The sequence below is a fragment of the Phoca vitulina genome, unplaced genomic scaffold, assembly GCF_004348235.1.
Source record: "Phoca vitulina isolate PV1807 unplaced genomic scaffold, GSC_HSeal_1.0 scaffold41, whole genome shotgun sequence".
Classification (NCBI taxonomy): Eukaryota; Metazoa; Chordata; class Mammalia; order Carnivora; family Phocidae; genus Phoca; species Phoca vitulina.
The window spans coordinates 14,027,663-14,045,608 of record NW_022589744.1 but is presented as its reverse complement, the minus strand read 5'-3'; the positions used below and the strand labels follow the sequence as shown (position 1 = coordinate 14,045,608).

Below are 17,946 nucleotides of genomic sequence, written 5' to 3'. Positions count from 1 at the left end.
CCCAGGGGTCAACAGGGGAGCTGTGTGGCGGGAGGAGCCGTCTCCGGCTCACTCACCCCCTCCCCTCCTCCCTGCGCAGAGCCTCTGGCCAGCCTCAGCACAGGCAGAGGGAAGGAAGGTGCTAGACGACAGAGAGGGAGGCAGGAGAGGAAGGGGGTCCAATGGAGAGGGTCCTCAAAGCACCTCTGCTAGCACTCAGGGGCCTTAGCCCCCCGCCCCTGGAGAGGCTGGGGCGGGAGGACGTGAAGGAACGACAGCCAGAGCTCCCGCGGCAAGGCTGGGCCCGGCTGCAGCCGGGGGCCTCCCAGCGCCCTGGCCGGCCTCCCGCTCCCGGAGCCTGGGCAGCCTCGCTCAGCAGGCAGCCGCTCACAGTCTGGCTCCGCGCGAGCTTCGCCGGCACCGACGGCCCGGAAGAGACCCAGCAGGGCACGGGGCCGATGGGAAGGCTCCACAAACGGCCCCACTCCCGGGACAGGAGACCGGGACAGACAGCCACGACACGGGAAGGGCTGGGCTAGGGCGGCCCACCTGGCCCGGGGCGAGGCGCACCCTGGCGCCGGCCTGGCCCTAGGCTCCCAGCCCCCAGGGCACCACTCCCAGCACCCTGCAGCCCCCCGCCACCCTCAGCCCTCAGCCCGGGAATCGCCCCCAGGGCCTGCTCGGAGGCTTCCTGTCCCCTTTAAGCCTGTTGAGCATCAGCGTCTCTCGGCCTATTAGGAAACACCCTTCGTGCGGTTTATGGGACTAGCTTTCCCAAATGCTGTCACTCGTACCTGGGAACCTATACTCTGGACAGGGATTAGGCAGAAGAGAGTTCATTAACCTCAGGAAATTATCAGCCCAGCAAAGGGACTTCTCGGTTTTCCTGTTAACCGGCCTCCACCACACAACAGCCCCAGCCCGTGGGCTTCCGCACACCGCGAGCGGCCCCGGCGCACAAGCAGCCTGAGCCTCGAGGCGGGGAGAAGCCGGGCTTTAATGCTGGCTCACGTGCGGGGCGTGGAGTAGAGCAGGGCCGCCCTGCCCCACTCGGCCTGCGGCACCCGAAACCCCTCCTTGGGGACGGGCTCCACCAGGAACTCCACACGCCCGTCCCCGCTGGGCCCCGCGGCCGCCACCAGCAGCTCCGCTATCCGATACTGGTTGACGAAGGCCAGGCCCAGGAGCGCGGGCTTCTCCGGCCCCGGCGGCCCCCCGCCAGGAGAGCCACCGCCAGTCCCCGTGCGGCAGCGGATCCGGAAGCATCGGACGGGAGAGAGGACGTAGGACCAGTGCAGAGTGCAGCTGAGCCGCAGCGGGGCAGGCGGGCCCTCCTCCTCGGACGTGGCCCGCTGCCAGCGCACGCGGGACACGGTGACGGCCTGCACCCGGGGCAGAGGGGCGAGCAGGCTATTGGCGTCCACCACCTGGCAGAAGAGAGAAGGCTCGCCACGGTCCCAGAGCCCACGGGAGGCCCAGGGTGCCTGCCCCCGCACGGTCCCGCTCCCCGGCACCCCCACCCCGCTGGCCCTCTGAGCGGAGGGAACATTCTGCCTCCCGTGCCCGGACGCCTCACCTGGAGCTCCCCGAGACGGCAGACGAAGCTCGCCTCCTCCAGGCTGCCAGGGGGCCGGGTGAAGCTAACGAAGAGGTCTTGCAGGAGGCAGCCGCGCAGGCTCACCTCGTAGCAGCTGGGGGGCAACGGGGGCCGGTCACAAGGAGCCCCCCTCCGCTCGGCACCTTCGAGGCTGGCTGCTCAGAGGCCCCGAGCCGTGGCGGGAAAGGAGGTCCACCCCAAAGTGGACCCTGTGGCCGGTGGGAAACCCCAGACCCAAGGCACGGCCATGACCGCTCCCGGCGGCCTCCCGGGTCTGTGTCCCTGGGGCTGCCTGAATCCTGGGGGGTCGGCCAGGGCCCCTCCAATCCCTCCAGTTCTGGGGCTTCTCACCCAAGACCCCCTCACTCAAGCCCCCCGCCCCCCCACGTGGCCATCCCCTGCTGGAGACCCCCCAGGAAGTAAAGGCACTCACCGCTGGACCCAGCCCCCCTGGAGCTGCTGGCCGCAGTGGCCCACCCATCTGGCCAGCTTGATGGGGGGCACCCGGAGGGGTCGGGGACTGTGCCTGGCGCTTGTTCCTGCTGGGGGAGGAGACCCGGGACTTGAGAATGCAGAGAGCCCAAAGGAAACCACACAGGGAGGTGTCCACTGAACGGGGCGGGGAGGGAACCCCAAAGGCCATTAGACTCCCTTCTGAGCCAGGCACTCATGGCCTGGCCACACAGGCTGAGGCCTTGCGGGGGGGCGGGGAGAACAGGCAGAGAGCCCCCCCAGATGTCCCCCCTCTCAGTGCCGCGGCTGGCAGGCGGCATTTCCCCAAGTCTCTGCGGCACGGGGACCCAGTCCCGCACAGCACACCGTGCTGCCCGGTGGGGGCTGCAGGCCCGAGGCTTCAGCTGGCGGGTGGGTCTCCCTGTGCGGGCCGGGCCCACAGCAGCACGGACGACAGCACCTGTCCTCTGCCCCCCCAGCTCCCCCACAGCCGGTGCACCTTCTAGACTCCTCTTCCCTGGGGCGTCCCCTGAAGCAGAGGGCGTCTGCAGGAGGCTGGAGCCCTACGCCCTCACCATTCAGTGTCCGGATGCCACCAACGTGGCAGCTGTCCGGGTCCCCTGTGGTGAGCTCCAACGCCACCTCGACGCCCGAAGGCCCTTCTAGCTTATACACCAAGGACAGGAAGATTTTGGGAGGCACGGGGACCTGCAGAGAGAATAACCTGCCGGAGGAGGGCCTGGGATGAGCGGCCACACAGGAGCTGCTGAGAAGCCCCCGCGGGCTCCGGGTCACACCCGCCAAGCTCGCCCGCCAGGAACAGGGTGTCCAGCAGCACGGGGCGGGGGGTGGGCGCACTCTGGTCCCGCCTGCGACCCTCCCATGACTGAAAAATCTCAGTCGGGAAATTCTACAGGACTCCACTTATAAGAGGTATCAGAAGTCGTCGGACCACCGAAACAGCAGTGTGGTGGCGGGGGGGGGGGATGGGAGCTGTTCTGTGGGGATAGGTGAGAACGTTCTGGAAACCGGTGGCACAATGACGGGCAGATAGTTAATGCTACTGTACCACATGCTCAAAAATGCTTAAGACGGTAAATTGTAGGTTATGTGCTTTTTACCACAAAAGAACCCCCTCGGTTCTGTCCTCCGTCCTCCTCCCGGCCGCTGCTGCCCGCCTGTGAGGGATGGACAGGGGCGAGGAGGAAGCAGGCGATCCCACAGATGTCTCCCCCACTCACTCCCCTACCTCACGGCCACATGTCCGACGTCGGGCGGAATCAGCCCGCGGACAAGCAGGGAGCTGCCGCCGTTCCAGGCGTCCGCCAGGCAGCACTGCGTCTTCACCCAGCCCCGCCCGGCCCCTTCCAAACTGTGCTCTGCAAACAGGGGCTGGATTTCCTGGGCGCTCGGGTGGTACCAGGGCCCCACCGCCTCCTCCTGGAGGACAAGGCCACACGAGGGAGGGCTGGGGAGCGCCAGGGGTCGGGGGAGCAGTGCGGCCGCCACCTCTCCCAGGTGAGACCAAAGACCGAGGGGGGAGCAGCCCCTGTGCCGTGATGCAGCCCCACCGGGAAGCCCACGCACCTGGCCGTAGCACACTCTCCGCGTCCCCATGCCCAGGCAGAAAGAAGTGACAAAGGGCAAAGAACAGATGCTGTGTGTGGGCAGGAAGTGTTCCAGCAAAGCCCAGAACCTGCAGGGAAATGGGCAGGGGCATCCCGAACTCACTCTTTGCAATTCGAGGCCCCTGCATCCCTCCCAGAGTGAGCGCAGCTACCCCACTGAATGTGTGGGAGATGCAGGTCTGCGGGGGTGGTCCCCCGGGGTCCCCAACCTCCGTCCTTCCTGTTTAACAGGTCGCCGGGGCCCTCCTGCCTGGAAGCAGCCAAGATGACTGGCTTCTCTCGAGCTGAGCCCCTCATCCCCACCCTACGTGCCCTGGAAAGGTCCGTGGAGAGCAAGGCCTGAACTACCTTGGGAAACCAGAGAAATCGCCAGAGCCCCCATCCGGCCAACACCAAGCCCCTGCCTGGGACGGGCAGGACTCACTTGTCCTGGTTCTGGAAGAAATCCTTCTTCTCCAAACACTCGTACACCCAGCCAGGGGCGAAGAGGGCCGCCGAGAATCCGTGCTTCCGGATCAGCTCCAGCGACTGGGGAGACAGCAGTCAGGGGGGAAAGCGGAGCCTGGCTGGCGAGGCCTCCCTCCCAGCTCCGAGGGCGGCTTCAACCCCAGTAGCCCCTCAGCACGTAGCCATGGGAAGAAAGGCTGTGAGCGGGCCGGGGTCTCGCGGGGGGGCTCACAGCCTGCACGTGTCTCTCCCTCGCTGTACCTCTCACGTTATCAGACTCACAGCAGGTGGAGAGAATCTTCAGTTATTGGATTAATTTATTCACTTAGAGCTTAATTAATGAGCAAGAGCATCCCCGTGGCACTGGGGAAGGGGCAGGGCCGACGGCCCAGGAGACAAGCGGACTCCCCACTTATCCTGCACCAGGTGCATCAGCCCCGGCAAGCCCCCGTCTCTCCTCACGGCCGACATGACTTGCCTTGCCAGAAAAAGTCTCCCTCATTATTAAACCAGCAATTCCCCAAACTGGCTGTTTTACCAGGTCCTCGCCCTGAGCGGCCTGGGAACGGACGCATTGCCAGAGCTCCCCAGGCCCACCGATGCTTTAAACCGCCCGCTCAGCGCCCATCAGCGCCTGACCACAGCAACGGGCTGGAAGTTAGGGTTTCAGGGCACAGCCCGGCCTTGGGGCGTCACCCATGTGTCTCGGGCCTCAGCTTCCCCACTCTGAGAACAATGTTGCCTCTCTTTCCCTTGAGTGCAGATGGGAATGGAAGGTCCACGAGAAAACCAGGCCACGGAAGGCACGCAGGCCACCGCCCCCAGCTCCCGGGCCGCCGCGCACCTTGTACGTGTCGAACTGGCCTCCCACGACGTTGCCCCGGGCGAACACGTCCACTCCCACGTACACGTCGGCTCGGCGCTCCCCGGCCTGCCCCAGCATCCGCTCCAGGTGCTCCTCCCGCCAGTTATAGTTGGTGAAGAAGCCATCACAGGAGTCGAAGAAGATCCTGCGAGGCGGCGAGGACAGGCCATGAGGCCCAGACGCAGAGGCCCGGGGGCTGCCCACCCTGGACGTCCTCCTCCTTCCCCTTGAGCCACTCGCCTCCATCCTAACCCCCAGACGGGCTGCCTCCAGGACCAGACCACAGTCTGCTCCGGACAGCAGGGGCCCTGCCGGGAGCACTCGGCCTGCAGCCCTCGGCACAGCGCGCCGGTCCTCCCCGCCGGTGGCCGGTGTCTCTGACCCTGCCCCGCCCGCTCCGCCCAGAGGGCCGCCCTCACCGGTTGTGCTGGTTGAGCTCGTCCTGCCACGTGAGCTGCCCACTCCTCACCACACTGTCGTACCACAGCACCAAGCCCCCCGGCACCTGCTGATGCAGCTGCGTGGTCAGGTGGCGGAGGAAGTGGGGCATGTTCCCCACTGCGGCCAGCTGGAGAGGGAGAGAGCAGACCCTCGGTGAGGCCCAGCGAGGTCTGCTGTCAGAAGAGCCCAGGGCAGGACAGACAGGAGGAAGCTTAACCTCCGAAGCAAACACAGACTCCAAAAAAGCCACGGTCCCTGGAGCCCCCCGAACCCCACAGCCACCGAGGGGAGGGTCCAGCCAGATGTCTCCCACTGTCCTTCCTTTCTTTTTTTTTCTTTAAAGATTTTATTTATTTTTGAGAGAGAATCCAAGCAGTCTTCCTGCTGAGCACAGAGCCCGACACGGGGCTCGATCCTATGACCCTGAGATCATGACCTGAGCCAAAATCAAGAGTCGGACGTTCAACCCACTGAGCCCCCCAGAGGCCCCAACTGTCCTTTCTTTCTGAAGCAGGAAGGACACGGGCGCAGCAATGAAGAAAAGATAAAACGCCATGAAAGGGGAGGGTGGTGCCAAGGGAAGCCACACGAGCAGCCCAAGCAAAGCGGATGGAGGAGGAGGAAAGGGGCGCCTTGAAGGAGCAGCAAGGCAAAGCTCAGCCAACCAAGGTTCCTGGACACGGCGCCGGAGAAGATTCTGTCTCTCGGCAAAGTGACGCAGGTGTCTGGGCTGGCTCTAACTGGCCACGGTGAGCCAAGAAAAGTGACAGAGGGACAGCGCGCGGTGACTGGGCTGGGCAAGCACCAGGAGAAGGCTATGCTCACACTCAGAGAGTTCTCGATGTTGATCAGCCAGCCATCGAAACGGAAAAACTGGGCGATGAGGACCAGCTGATCAGCCACGGCTCGGTATGAGCGCTCGTCCCCGGCCAGAAAGGCTTCACAGAGCTGCCCACCTGCTTTCCACTCGGTGATGAAAGTCCCTGCCAGGACGGAGAGAGACGAGGTCAGGAGAACCCAGCAGTTAGCAGTGTGGTTCCTGCAACAGCACAGGAGCCGGGCCCGCAAGCTGCTTACACGTCCACGTGCTCGGCCGCCCCGGGTCTCTGCGGAGTCAAACGCCCCGCAGGCCGAGCCCAGCAATCAGTGCTAAACAGGCCAATACATGATTCAGGTGCGGGGGAAGAAAGCTTGAGAAGCAACCACTGCACCCACGGACCGGCCACCTGTGGCCCATGGTCCACGTCCACCCACCACCTAGTTCATAAACACAGCCCATCTGTTGGCCTCTTGTTTATGGCTGCATTGTCTTCTTTATGACAGTGACCAGGTGGCCTGGTCCCTTCCAGAAGTTTGCCTTCACCTGTCCTAACCTATCAAGGCAGCCCCAGGTGAGGAGCCCTACTCCCTCAGAAGCAGACAAAGGCCTTTTTGTCACTGGGTCACCTGGCAGGTGTGCCCACGAGTGGGTGGGAGGCGAGCCCCGGGGTCTCACCCAGCACGCAGACCCCATGGCGATGTGCAGCATTAGTCCAGCCCACGGGGGGGATAGTCACGGTGCGGTGGCTGAAGTACACAAAGATGTCGATGGACTGCCAGTGGTAGAAACAGTAGGGGGTGTGCGCCGTGGAGCCCTGAATAAACCTGAGCGAGACACAGAGCAGTCGGGACCCAGGACACGGGGACCCCGGTGAAGCTTCTCTTCAGTCCTGGACGGCGACACAAACGGAAGCTCACTACGCACTCGGTGCGGCATAGACACCGGGTGGAGCTAGAAGCAGGACTGCACCTTGGCCCTGAGATCAAGAAGTCTTAAGGGAAACATCTTCACCAAGCGGGGCAGGCGGTCACCACTGGACCCGACGGCTGAGCGGCTGAGCATTGGCAGCCTCAACAGACACAGACAGGAGAAAAGCGAAGGGGCAGGGCTCATGCAAAAACTCCAGGTGCCTGGTGTCCCCGCACTGTCCCCTGGGCAGTTTCTCCGGGACCGTCTCTGTGCACGTAAGGCTGGGCTGATAACCACGAGCCGCACCCGAGATGTCGCCACCTGCCTCTGCCTGTCCCTTGGAGACCGGCTCCGACTAAACCTTCCCTTCTATCATCCCATCCAAGACTGTTTTATGGGCGTTTAATACGTCTGAGCGGACCCCGCAGCCACTCTGGAGGAAGTGTCCCCTGGCTGGGAGGGACACGGGAGTGTCACAGCTGGGCATCCGGAGCCGATGGGCCGAGGATGGAGTCAGAGCTGAAGGGGTCGGGTGAGGACCACAGCTCTGGGCCCAGGACTGGGAAGGGCGTGCCTGCTGCCGCACCCGCCCCGCCTAGCAGATTTCAAGGGCACGCAGCCCCCGGAAGCAAATGGTGTCAGGGCTGCCCGAGGCCCCAGCTTTCACCTGACCCATGTCCTCTTACAGGGCAGTCTGGTCCAGAGGCTCGTCCCCACCTCAGGGCTCTCTGCCACACGGCTCTCACTCTCCCTGCCTTCTTCCCCTCCATCCCCATCCCAGGCAAGGAAAACAGGCAACAGAATTAACATCGGGCCATGTCCTCGCGAAGCCTCACTTGTCATCCAGATACCCGCCCATCATGTCATGGCACAGCAAGGTCCGGGGCCTCTGGCTGCTCAGCGGGGGCTGCCGACACTGGGAGGGCTCCAAGGCCACATTGAAGCTGTCCTCCATGTCGGGCGTCCATGCCAAGAGTTCCTCCAGCGAAGAGAAGTAAAAACTGACGGGTTTGGTGGTGTCCTTGTCATAATATCTAGCTGGTCAGAGGAGGAAACAATGAGGAACCGATGGAAAGTATGGGATCCCCAGAGATGCTCTGACAATAACTGAGAGAGAAAAACTAGACCAGGAAGGGGCGGGCCTGCCCCGAAGCCCCAGGAGTGAACACGGAGACAGCGTTCAGAGCCTCAGTCCGTCTCACCTGGCAAAGGATCCGGGGTAAAACTGACCACTTCACGAAAGACGGCTTCTTCTTGCTCCTCCTCAATTCTAAGCAATGAGGAAGTTAAAAAAAATTTTTTTTTTCAAGTAAAAGCATGAAGAAAAAGAACACAGACAAGCAAATGGACTAGGCCCCATCTAGACACGTGGAGGAGGGGGTGCTATTCTCGGACTTATATTTTGAAAGCAAACTATGGAAATGCACATCAAACCAGAGGGACTAGTGGGCGCTGATCTGCCTATAGCAGCCCGTGTTAGGACCATGGCTGGCCCTCCGCCTGGACACACAACGGCTCCTCCTCTCCTCTAAATACACCTAGCCCCCTGTACCAGCCCCCCAGATGTCACCCTGCAGAGACCAAAGTCAGACTTCACATGGTCCACAGGTTCTGCTGTGGCCAAGGGGCCAGAAAACTCACAGAACTAGAGAGTTTCAGGGCCTAAGAGAGCAGGGCCAGGCTTTCTCCCCGGTCCACGTTTCCGTGGATGTGTTCCGTGGAACCCACGCTAACTCCCCAGCTGTCGTGGAGGATTCTAACCTTTGGCACACAGAGTTGGAAAATCCTGGGTAAATCCAAATTAGCTTTCTTTTAAAAACAATTATTATCATTAGAACGTGAGAAGACGCTGCAGCTGCCGTTTATTGGCCACGGGCTTCAAAGTGGAAATTCTCTAAATCTCCCCACATCCACGGCCACTTCCTCATAACTTTCCTAGGGGACCTTGAAACTACCTGGGTGGGTGGAGGGGATGAGACATTCAAGTCTCATGAAAGCGCAAGTACTATGGAAAATGCTTCCTTTAGAATTTCATTCTGCACCCTGCTCTTCCCCCTTCCTTCATGATTTCTCTATCCTTCAGCTCCCCCTGCCCCAGCACCTATGAGAACACCGTCAGTAGGTACCAGATAACCTTTGCCACCTGTTATTCCTCCCTCAGGAGGGAGCGAGCCATCTCAACATTCTCATCCAAAAGCAAACATCTTCCCCACCAGCCGGCAGCCACTCCTTTGCCATCCCTGTCCAGTCTGAAACACCCCTGGTCTCACTCTTTGGGGTTTAAAACAAAGCTAGGGATGCTGTTTCCAAGAAGGCCATAGCGGTGCTGCTAACTTCCCCGCAGGTGCGCAAATGCCCCTACAAGGGACCAAGCATGGGCTCAGAAGGACGCGTCCACCCCTTTCGTGCCTCTGAGCCTTTGCCCACTCCGTTCCTTCGACTGGAACACCCTTCCTCCCGTTCGCCACATGCTCCCTAAAGACCCAGTTCAGATGTCCCCGCTCCAGGCACGACCCCCTTCCGGTCCTGCAAGGGCACCAATGCCACCAGCCGGCCCCCTCCGCGTGGACCCGCGGCCGGCGGCGGAGGGCATCACCACCCCGTCTCACGGGCGAGGATGCTGAGGCTCCCGGCCCACCTCCTCCGCTGTCGCCGCCGCCCCTGCCGCCGCTCCCGCTGCTCCTCCGGGATCTTGGGCGCCCTCTTACGCGCCGCCGCCCTGGTCACCGGCCCAGCCGCCTCCATCACGGTGCCGCTCCCTCCGCCGCCGCCGGCCAATCGCAGGCCTGAACCCGTCCCCGCCTCCGGCCGCCGGCCAATCACAGGCTCGGGCCCGCCCCCACCCAAGGGAGGGACTGCGCGGCACGGCTGCCCCGCCCCGTCCGGTCCCGCGGACTCCCAGCCCGCACTCTGGGCTCCGCTGGGGTGGCGGGGACTTTGTAGTCGGAGGAAGGCCTGGGGGCGGGGCCGCGGCGGGGGCGGGGCCGCGGCGGGGGCGGGGCCGCGGCTGCGCGGGCGCCCCGGGTTCAGAAGCTCTGTGTGTCCGTCTCCAGCAGCCCGCTTTTGGAGAAGAGCAATGTCCCGAAGGTTACGAAGTCGGTAAGCTGTAGCAGTTAGATCTGAGCTCGGTTCGTCTAACCCTATTCAAAGATAATTTTCAGGAAAAGATGTAATCCTAATTCTCATTCGGATGTAAATACGGACAAGAGATAAAGACTTATTCTACTCCTTAATCAGCGAAGCTATCAGACGGATGTTAGAACCGGTTCAAAGATAATAGAAAAGGAGACCTGTTTATAGATGAGGAGCATTGAAATGAATATCTAAGTTGAGGCAGAACTAGCTTTTCTGCAGGGTGGGGGTGGGGAGATCACTGAACCCCTAGAGAGACCATCTGCTCGCGGTAAAAGAGACAGAGCCTGGAGTCACATAACAGCAGAAAGGACGTATGGTAGACGATGCATCGTGTTCCACTGAGGCACGGATTTTTTTTTTTCTACACCCCAAATCTGTGCTGTGCAGTAACTGCAGGGTCCCCAGGCTCACAGGGCCTGAAGGCATCTCACAGATGGCCCAGTTCCCAGCACCTGGGTACAGTTCACAGTAAATGTGGAGGAAGGGGGCCTGAGCAGGGAAGAGAAGTGTAGCTGGGGCCCAATGGTGCATGAGCACCTGGCTCCCGGGGTCCCAAACAGACCAGGCTCGGCCTCTCGCCGTTGGCAAAATCCAAAGGCAGAGACAGGAGTGGTGGGGAAACGAGAAAGGAATTTATTTCAGTGAGGCGGCAGCGGGAAGACAGCGTCTCAAAGACTGTCTCCAAAGTGCTGAAAACACTTCTAGGTTTATATAAGGACAGTGTGGGACAAAAGTGGGTGGGTACGTGCCGGTGGGCAGTGAAGGTCAGGTTGATCATTGTCTTAGGGTCAATCATGCGGGGTCTTGTGGGCTCAGGGCAGTGTTTGTGGCTTAAGGGGGTAGTTTAGGTTCCCACCCTGGGAAAGGGATACTTTGCCAGAGTTACGGGGTCTTTTGCCAGAGTTAAGAGATAAGCTGCAAGGAAGAATTTAATCAGAAAGTACAGACTGAGGTCAGAATAGAGGTGGTTGACATCCCCTTTCAGAAGCAGGAAGTCCAAGGAGGCCAGATGCAGGGCTGGGGCCCACAGGGCCAAGCTTGAGCCAGCCTGAGGCTCTCCTCCCCCAGCCACCGAAACCCCTTTGTGTAGCTGGGAGTGTCCAGCTCTGGGCTGCAGCTGCTGCCCAAGCCAAGTTGAGAGGCCTCTTTACAATGGTTGCAGACTTTGAACTTTGTGAGGCCCCAAGCTTCCATAAACCCCAAGCGTGGGGTGATGACTAAGGCTGCGGAATATGAGCTGGAGCAGGAGACAGCGGTCCATGGGGAGGACAGAGAGTGCAAAGCCCTGGGAGGTTGGCCAGGAGAAGGGGGAGCAGGGCCACGAAGCTCACTCCAGCTGTGATCAGGTGAGCCCACAAGATGTAAAGTCTTGATTTGTTCTGTACTTAACCAGCTCTTCGCAAGTGCTTACCTGCAGCTTCCTGATTACATAAATAAACTTTTCATCCTAACAATCAAAACATAGTTCTTAGAGATATACTAAACAGCCCTTAGGTAATGCTCAGTCTCTGGGGGAAAAAATATGCCCGGGTCTCTCTCTTCTGTTCGTCTGCACAGCATTGGCCTCTGGTCTAGGGGGACCGGGAAGAGTGGGTCCTGTGGCCTGTGTGTTGGCTCCTACTTGCTGCCTTCCTGGCAGACCCTTGTGGCTCCTGGTCTCCGTGGGGATCAGGGCGATCCTGGAGGCCCGCACATCTGCCTTGAGGTCACATTGGTCCCTGCTGGGGCTCCAGTCCCCTCTGACATCTGGCTGGGCCCTCTAAAACCTTAACCTTGTAAGATTTCCAGATAAAATCCAGGACGTGCTCCCCTGCACATGGCCTGCCCGTGTGGCTCCGTCCGTGGCCTCGCGCCCACTACGTGACAATAAGGTGGCATACGTGGGGTGCCTGCCCTCGCCCGGTCCCTACACGCACATTACCTGCATTTTCTCCCTCTGGGAATGTAGAGTGCTGCAGATAAAGCTAATGTCCCTTTTAACCCACCGCCCTGCTGGTTTCCCTGCCTTCTGTCCCTCAGAAATGCCCCTGTGTTTCACCAGTTTCATCAGTCGGGCCTATATCCTTCCAGATGTTGTAAATCCTTTCACACACATGTATGCACCTGGAACGTGGTGTGTGGCTTATAAAAATAGTATCATGCTGTACGGATTACTCCATATCTTGCTTCCCCCCACCCCGCCGTATTTTTTAAATCAAGCCATGCTGATTTATGTGGCTCTAACACGTTCATCTTTGCTGTTAAATACGTTGCCTCTTCAACACACCAGCGTCTGCTTACCCCTCCACCCATCAGCAGACATTTCCACAGCAAGCTTGTGTTTGCTTTCGTTTTTTAAATGTTAAAAGGAATGTCTTCGCATAAACCTTCTTGGGCACCCAGAGGGTTTTTTTGTTTTTGTTTTTTTCTTTTTCAGATACAAACACAGGAGTTGCTAACTAATCCCGTGCGCATTTCCAGACTCAACAGTCAGCCCCTAAGGAGCTGGTCCAAAGGGGCTCTCACACTGACACTGTTCCCTGCGCTGGGGAAGTCTGCCTCGCCGCACGCCTCTCTCGGCCCTGGTATTGGCTAGCTTCCGGATTTTTGGCTCACCTGATGGGCGCACATAGTTGGCTGTTTTAATGTGAGGCTGCGCAGCTTTTCTACTGCTGACCAGCCATTTGGAAATGAATCCTTCCTCCTGAGACAATCTTGTTGGAGTCATTGCCCATTTCTGCCGGGGTTTTTTCCTTACTGATGCGGGGGAGGGTATCACATGTCCCAGATACTTACACTTTGCTTTGTATACATGTAAACGGAGCAAATACGTGTGCTGCGTACCTTTAAAAAAAAAAAAAAAAGATTTTATTAATTTAATTGAGAGAGAGAGCACAAGCAGGGGGGGAGGAGCAGAGGAAGAGGGAGAAGCAGGCTCCCCCCTGAGCAGGGAGCCCGATGCGGGGCTCCATCCCAGGACCCTGGGATCATGACCTGAGCCCAAGGCAGATGCTTAACCAACTGAGCGACCTGGGCGCCCTATGTGCTGTGTTTCTTTTGAACTCTTTCAAGGTATCTCATAGGATTGGTATTTCAGATCCGAGATGGTCAAATTATTAACATTGTTTTATGACTTTGCTGATTTCTCCTATTGAGGAGGGCTGTCCCAGCTTTAAGGTCAGGAAGATGTTCTCCTACATTTTTAGCTAATAATTGTCACATTTAGTGGTGGGGTGTGTGTATTTTGCACATATATAACTTCCAGATGCCTTTGGAGGTAGGTCTTTAACATGTCATCTCCCTTTTTTGTTTTTTGGCCTGTTCAGATTTTTCTTTCTTCCTGGGCCAGTTTTGCTAATAAATGTTTTCCTAGAAAAGTGTCTATTTCATTAAGGTTTTCAGATGTGGGGTATTAAGTCCTTCCTGATCATAGTTTTTAATCTCTTGGTTATGCCCTCTCTTTAATTTAATGTTGTTTATTTGTGTCTTTTTTTTTTCCTTGCCGCTTTTTGCTAAAGGACTATTTTATTAGTCTTTTCAAAACACCGGCACTTGGGTTTGTCCTATTTTTTGGTTTGTTTTCTGTTTCCCTAACCTCTTGCTTTTATTTTCTTTCCTCTTATTTTCTTTGGATTTATTCTGTTGTTCTTTTTCTGTTTCAAAAGTGGACAGTTTGGTTCACTTATTTGTAAATCCTTCTTGTTTTCGTATAAATGCAGCAGGGGAATGCATGTCTCCCCGAGAATGCCTCACACTGTGTCCCACAGGTTTCCATAGGCAGCACTGACATTTCCATCAAGTTCTAAATACTTCACAAATTCTGTTAGCTCCTCTCTGCGCCATCCAGAACGGCCCTTGATTTTGCTGCAGCAGAACTCATCAGTCTTGTCTGTTATGATTAGTACTTTCGTGTCTTTTTCAAAATGTATTTCCCTACCCCAAAGGCATGACCATATGGAATGCTCCGTCCGGTTATTTTCTAGAAGTGCTACTATTTTGCCTTTCACCTTCAGATCTGCAGCTGGATTCATTTTTGTGTATGACATGAGGGAGGAGGGCTCATTTTATTTTTTATCATATAGATCTCCAGTCAGTCTGTGGTTTTTGGAAAGACTGCCCTTCATCCAGTGCTCTGCAGGGCTCCTTTTTGGAAAATCAGTGTCCATACATGCTTGAATCTGTTTGGGGCTCTGTGATGTTGTGATTTCATAATAAGAAATGTGTATTTGGGGGACACCTGGGTGGCTCAGTTGGTCAAGTGTCTGCCTTCGGCTCAGGTCATGATCTTGGGGTCCTGGGATCAAGCCCCTGTTGGGCTCCCTGCTCAGTGGGGAACCTGCTTCTCCCTCTGCCCCTCCCCCTCCCCTTCTCGCGCGCTCTCTCTCTTCTCTCAAATAAATAAATAAAATCTTTAAAAAGAAGAGAAATGTATATTTGGCCTTCATTTCTGACACAGCGCTCCTAAACCCTTGGAATTTCCTAAGTGGTAAGAGCCAAAAAGGTGTCTTTTATTAATCATAATAAGCCCCTTTCAGCCACACCAGGGTTTATGTCAGGGAGAGGGACTTCCCAGACTTTTGGAAAGACCCTAAGCATGGGGGCTGGTTTGACCTGGAACCAACCTTGTTGAGAGGGTTGGAACTTTTGGGACCACCCCCACCACCTCCTGGGAGGGGAAAGGGACTGACACTGAGTTCATCACCACGGGCCAATGATTTAATCAACCATGCCTATTCACTGAAGCCTCTGTACAAATTCTGAGCTCCAGGGTTGGGAGAGCTTCGGGATTGGTGAGCCATGGAGGTGCTGGGAGGGGGCACACCTCCCCCCACCCCCCCACCCCACCCCCTCTCCAGAGAGCTCATGGAACCTCCACCCCCCCCTTCCCACATCCTCTGCCCTATGCATCTCTTCCATCTGGCTGTTCCTGACTATAGACTTTTATAATTATAAATCTCGTGCCCATCCAGTCCTGCCTTGGTGTTTGCTTCTTGGAAGGCAAGAACCAACACACCGTGCACAGATTTAGATTTTATATCATCTGAATGATATTCTGTAGTTCTCCATACAGACATCATGCACACCTGCTGTTAGATTTACCCCAGTAGGTGAAGGACACGGGTAAGTGGCTTCTCCGATGGGTTCGATATGGCTGCACGTTCTCTTCCCCTCCTCCCAACAAAGGATGGAGTGTAGTACCCACCTCTCTGGGCTGACTGGTGGAATATGGCCAAAGTCGCTGTGCTGGGACTTGTGAGTCCAGGTCTCAGGAGGTCGCGCAGCTTCTGCCCCTGCCCTTGTGGCCCCCTCTGCTGAGAGCACCGTGCTGTAAAGAAGGATAGAGGACAATGTGGAGAGAGAGCCCCACGGGCACCAGCCGTGCACGTGAGCCCGACATCGGCCACCTGCCCCAGCCCCACGGCAGACCCCGCGAGGGAGCCCAGCGAGGCCAGCAGAAAGAAGCACCCAGTCACCCTCCAGAGTCATGAGAAACAATGAGTTGGGGGTCTGTTTAAGATACTGAGTGTTTTAAGTGGTTTATTAAGGGACAAATGATAACGACTCCGGCGTTTGTTTTCAAATTTCATTTTCTGTTTGTTGCTGGTACCGCGGTTTTGTATATCGACCCTACATCTATCAACTACTAATTAACCTGCACATTCTTTTGGATTTTCTGTGTAACTCATCAACTGCGAATAATGGCAATTTTATTTCCTCCTTTTCTAAATCCTCACATCCTGCATTGACTTTCCCTTCCTTACCACACTGGCCGAGACTTCCAAAGCAATGCCGAGTAAGTGTCCTCGCAGAGTCCCGGCCTTGCCCCGGGTCTCCAGAGAGAGCTTTCCACACTTCACCTGGAGTTACGTGCTTGTTGTCAGTTTTTCCGCAGGTGGGCTTTATTAAGCAAGGGAACTCCTTGCCAATAGCAGGTTTACCAAGACTCTTCCATCCTGAATGGACATTGGGTCTCATCAAACACGTTCACTGTAAGTCCCTGTTAATGTGATAAAACACATTGACCTTACGATGTTATCCAAGCCTGTCTTCCCACAGTAAACCCACTTTGCTCGTGACACGTCATCTTCCCTCCTACTGTGGGCTTCACAGGCTGATGCGGATTTTCCCTCCTGTTTGAGCGAGGGACCGGCCCGCACTCCCCGCTCCCGCAGTGCTCTCCCGGGTGCTGCCATTAACATTATGATCATCTGAAACAAGGTGGGGAATATGCCCTTTTCTCTTTTCTGGGAGAGTCTGTGCAAGATTAAGCTTGCTTGTCCACAAACATTTGGTAAAAGTTTACTCATAAAACAATCTGAGCCCACAAGTTGATTCTGTTAAAAGCTTTTTAATTACAGAGTCTATTCGATTCTTTTAAGACTTCAGATCGTCCCTTTCTTCCTGCATCACTATCGGGAATTGGGTTTTTTGGAAACAGGAAAGTGCTCATTTCATCTCATCTTTCAGATGCGTTACCATAACGTTGTCCCTCAAATTCACGTCCTGTTTTCCGCGTCTACAGCATCTGGAGTGATGTTTCTTTTGTTTCTCTTCCTATTTCATTGTTTTTTCCTTTTATCTTTGTTGTTTCCTTCCTCTTACTTTCTTTGGTAAGTCTTTCCCTAAGTTCTTGAAGTGAACGCCCGTTTCATTGATTTTCAGCCTTTCTTCATCTCTGATACTTGAGCGAAGGTAACACATTAACCATGGCTTTAGTATAGCCCACAGGTTTTGGTACATCGTGGGGTTTTTTTTTTTTTCATTTTAATTAATTTCAAAATATCTTCTAACTTTCTTGTGATTTGTTTTTTAATCTATGGGTTATTTCAAAGTATATTTCCTAACTCCCAAACATAGGGGGGTGCCCTAATGTGCTTTTTTGTCATGGATTTTTAGCATCACTGAATTATATATTTGAGTATATAACTGAATATATGCAGAGAAAATACTCTGTATGATTCAGTCCTTCGAAAGTAGAACTTGCTTTATGGCTAAAACCAGGTGAATTTTTAAAAATAGGCCATGTGCACCTGAAAGTGTGTATTTTGCAGTTGGTGTTCTAAAAATGACCATTAAGTTAGATTTTCTTATCATATTTCTCAAATCCTCTATTTATTCATTTTTTTTAAGAATATGATTATTCTAAGGGCACCTGGGTGGCTCAGTCATTTGAGCGTCCAACTCCTGATTTGGGCTCAGGTCATGATCTCAGGGTCATGGGATCGAGCCCCAGTCCAGCTCTGCGCTAAGCACAGAGTCTGCTTGAGATCCTCTCACTCTCCCTCTCCCTCTGCCCATTCCCGTGCTTGCACACGCACTCTCTCTCTCTCTCTCTCTAGAATAAATAACTAAATCTTAAAAAAAAAAAAAGAATGTGATTATTCTATCAGTTACTGAGAGAGGCGTGTTAATATTTCCCACTATGATTCTGCATTTGTTTTTTCCTGTTCATTTGCCTTTACGTATTTAGAGGCTGTGTTATTAGGTACGTGTAGACTTTAAATTTACCTTCTCTCTTCCTGGTGAATTGACTGAGCAATCATCGTGAAATGACCACCTTTGTTTCTAGTAATGCTTTATGCATTAATGTCTACTTTGTCTGATGTGATAGTTTTGTGGGTGTTTGGTTTTTTTTTTTTTTTTTTAGAGAGAGAGCAAGACAGAAGGCACTCACACATGCATGAGCAGGGTG

General features: G+C 55.9%; 1 protein-coding gene and 1 long non-coding RNA gene across 2 annotated transcripts; one reads left to right on the top strand and one right to left on the bottom strand.

Annotated features, from left to right (window-relative positions):
* Positions 1-499: 499 nt before the first annotated feature.
* Positions 500-9,889, bottom strand: ENGASE (endo-beta-N-acetylglucosaminidase). The gene is made up of 14 exons (XM_032429579.1): positions 9,778-9,889; positions 8,342-8,409; positions 7,976-8,177; positions 6,906-7,054; positions 6,236-6,393; positions 5,389-5,537; positions 4,949-5,114; positions 4,082-4,185; positions 3,617-3,725; positions 3,279-3,469; positions 2,605-2,753; positions 2,010-2,118; positions 1,556-1,670; positions 500-1,406 (listed from the first exon to the last, which is right to left on the bottom strand). The coding sequence occupies exons 1-14, from the start codon at positions 9,882-9,884 to the stop codon at positions 987-989; spliced, it is 2,196 nt and encodes a 731-aa protein (XP_032285470.1). The 5' UTR covers positions 9,885-9,889; the 3' UTR covers positions 500-986.
* Positions 9,890-10,189: 300 nt separating this feature from the next.
* Positions 10,190-13,088, top strand: LOC116648075. The gene is made up of 3 exons (XR_004302440.1): positions 10,190-10,238; positions 11,437-11,620; positions 12,691-13,088. It is a non-coding gene; the product is annotated as an uncharacterized LOC116648075 (long non-coding RNA).
* Positions 13,089-17,946: the final 4,858 nt, after the last annotated feature.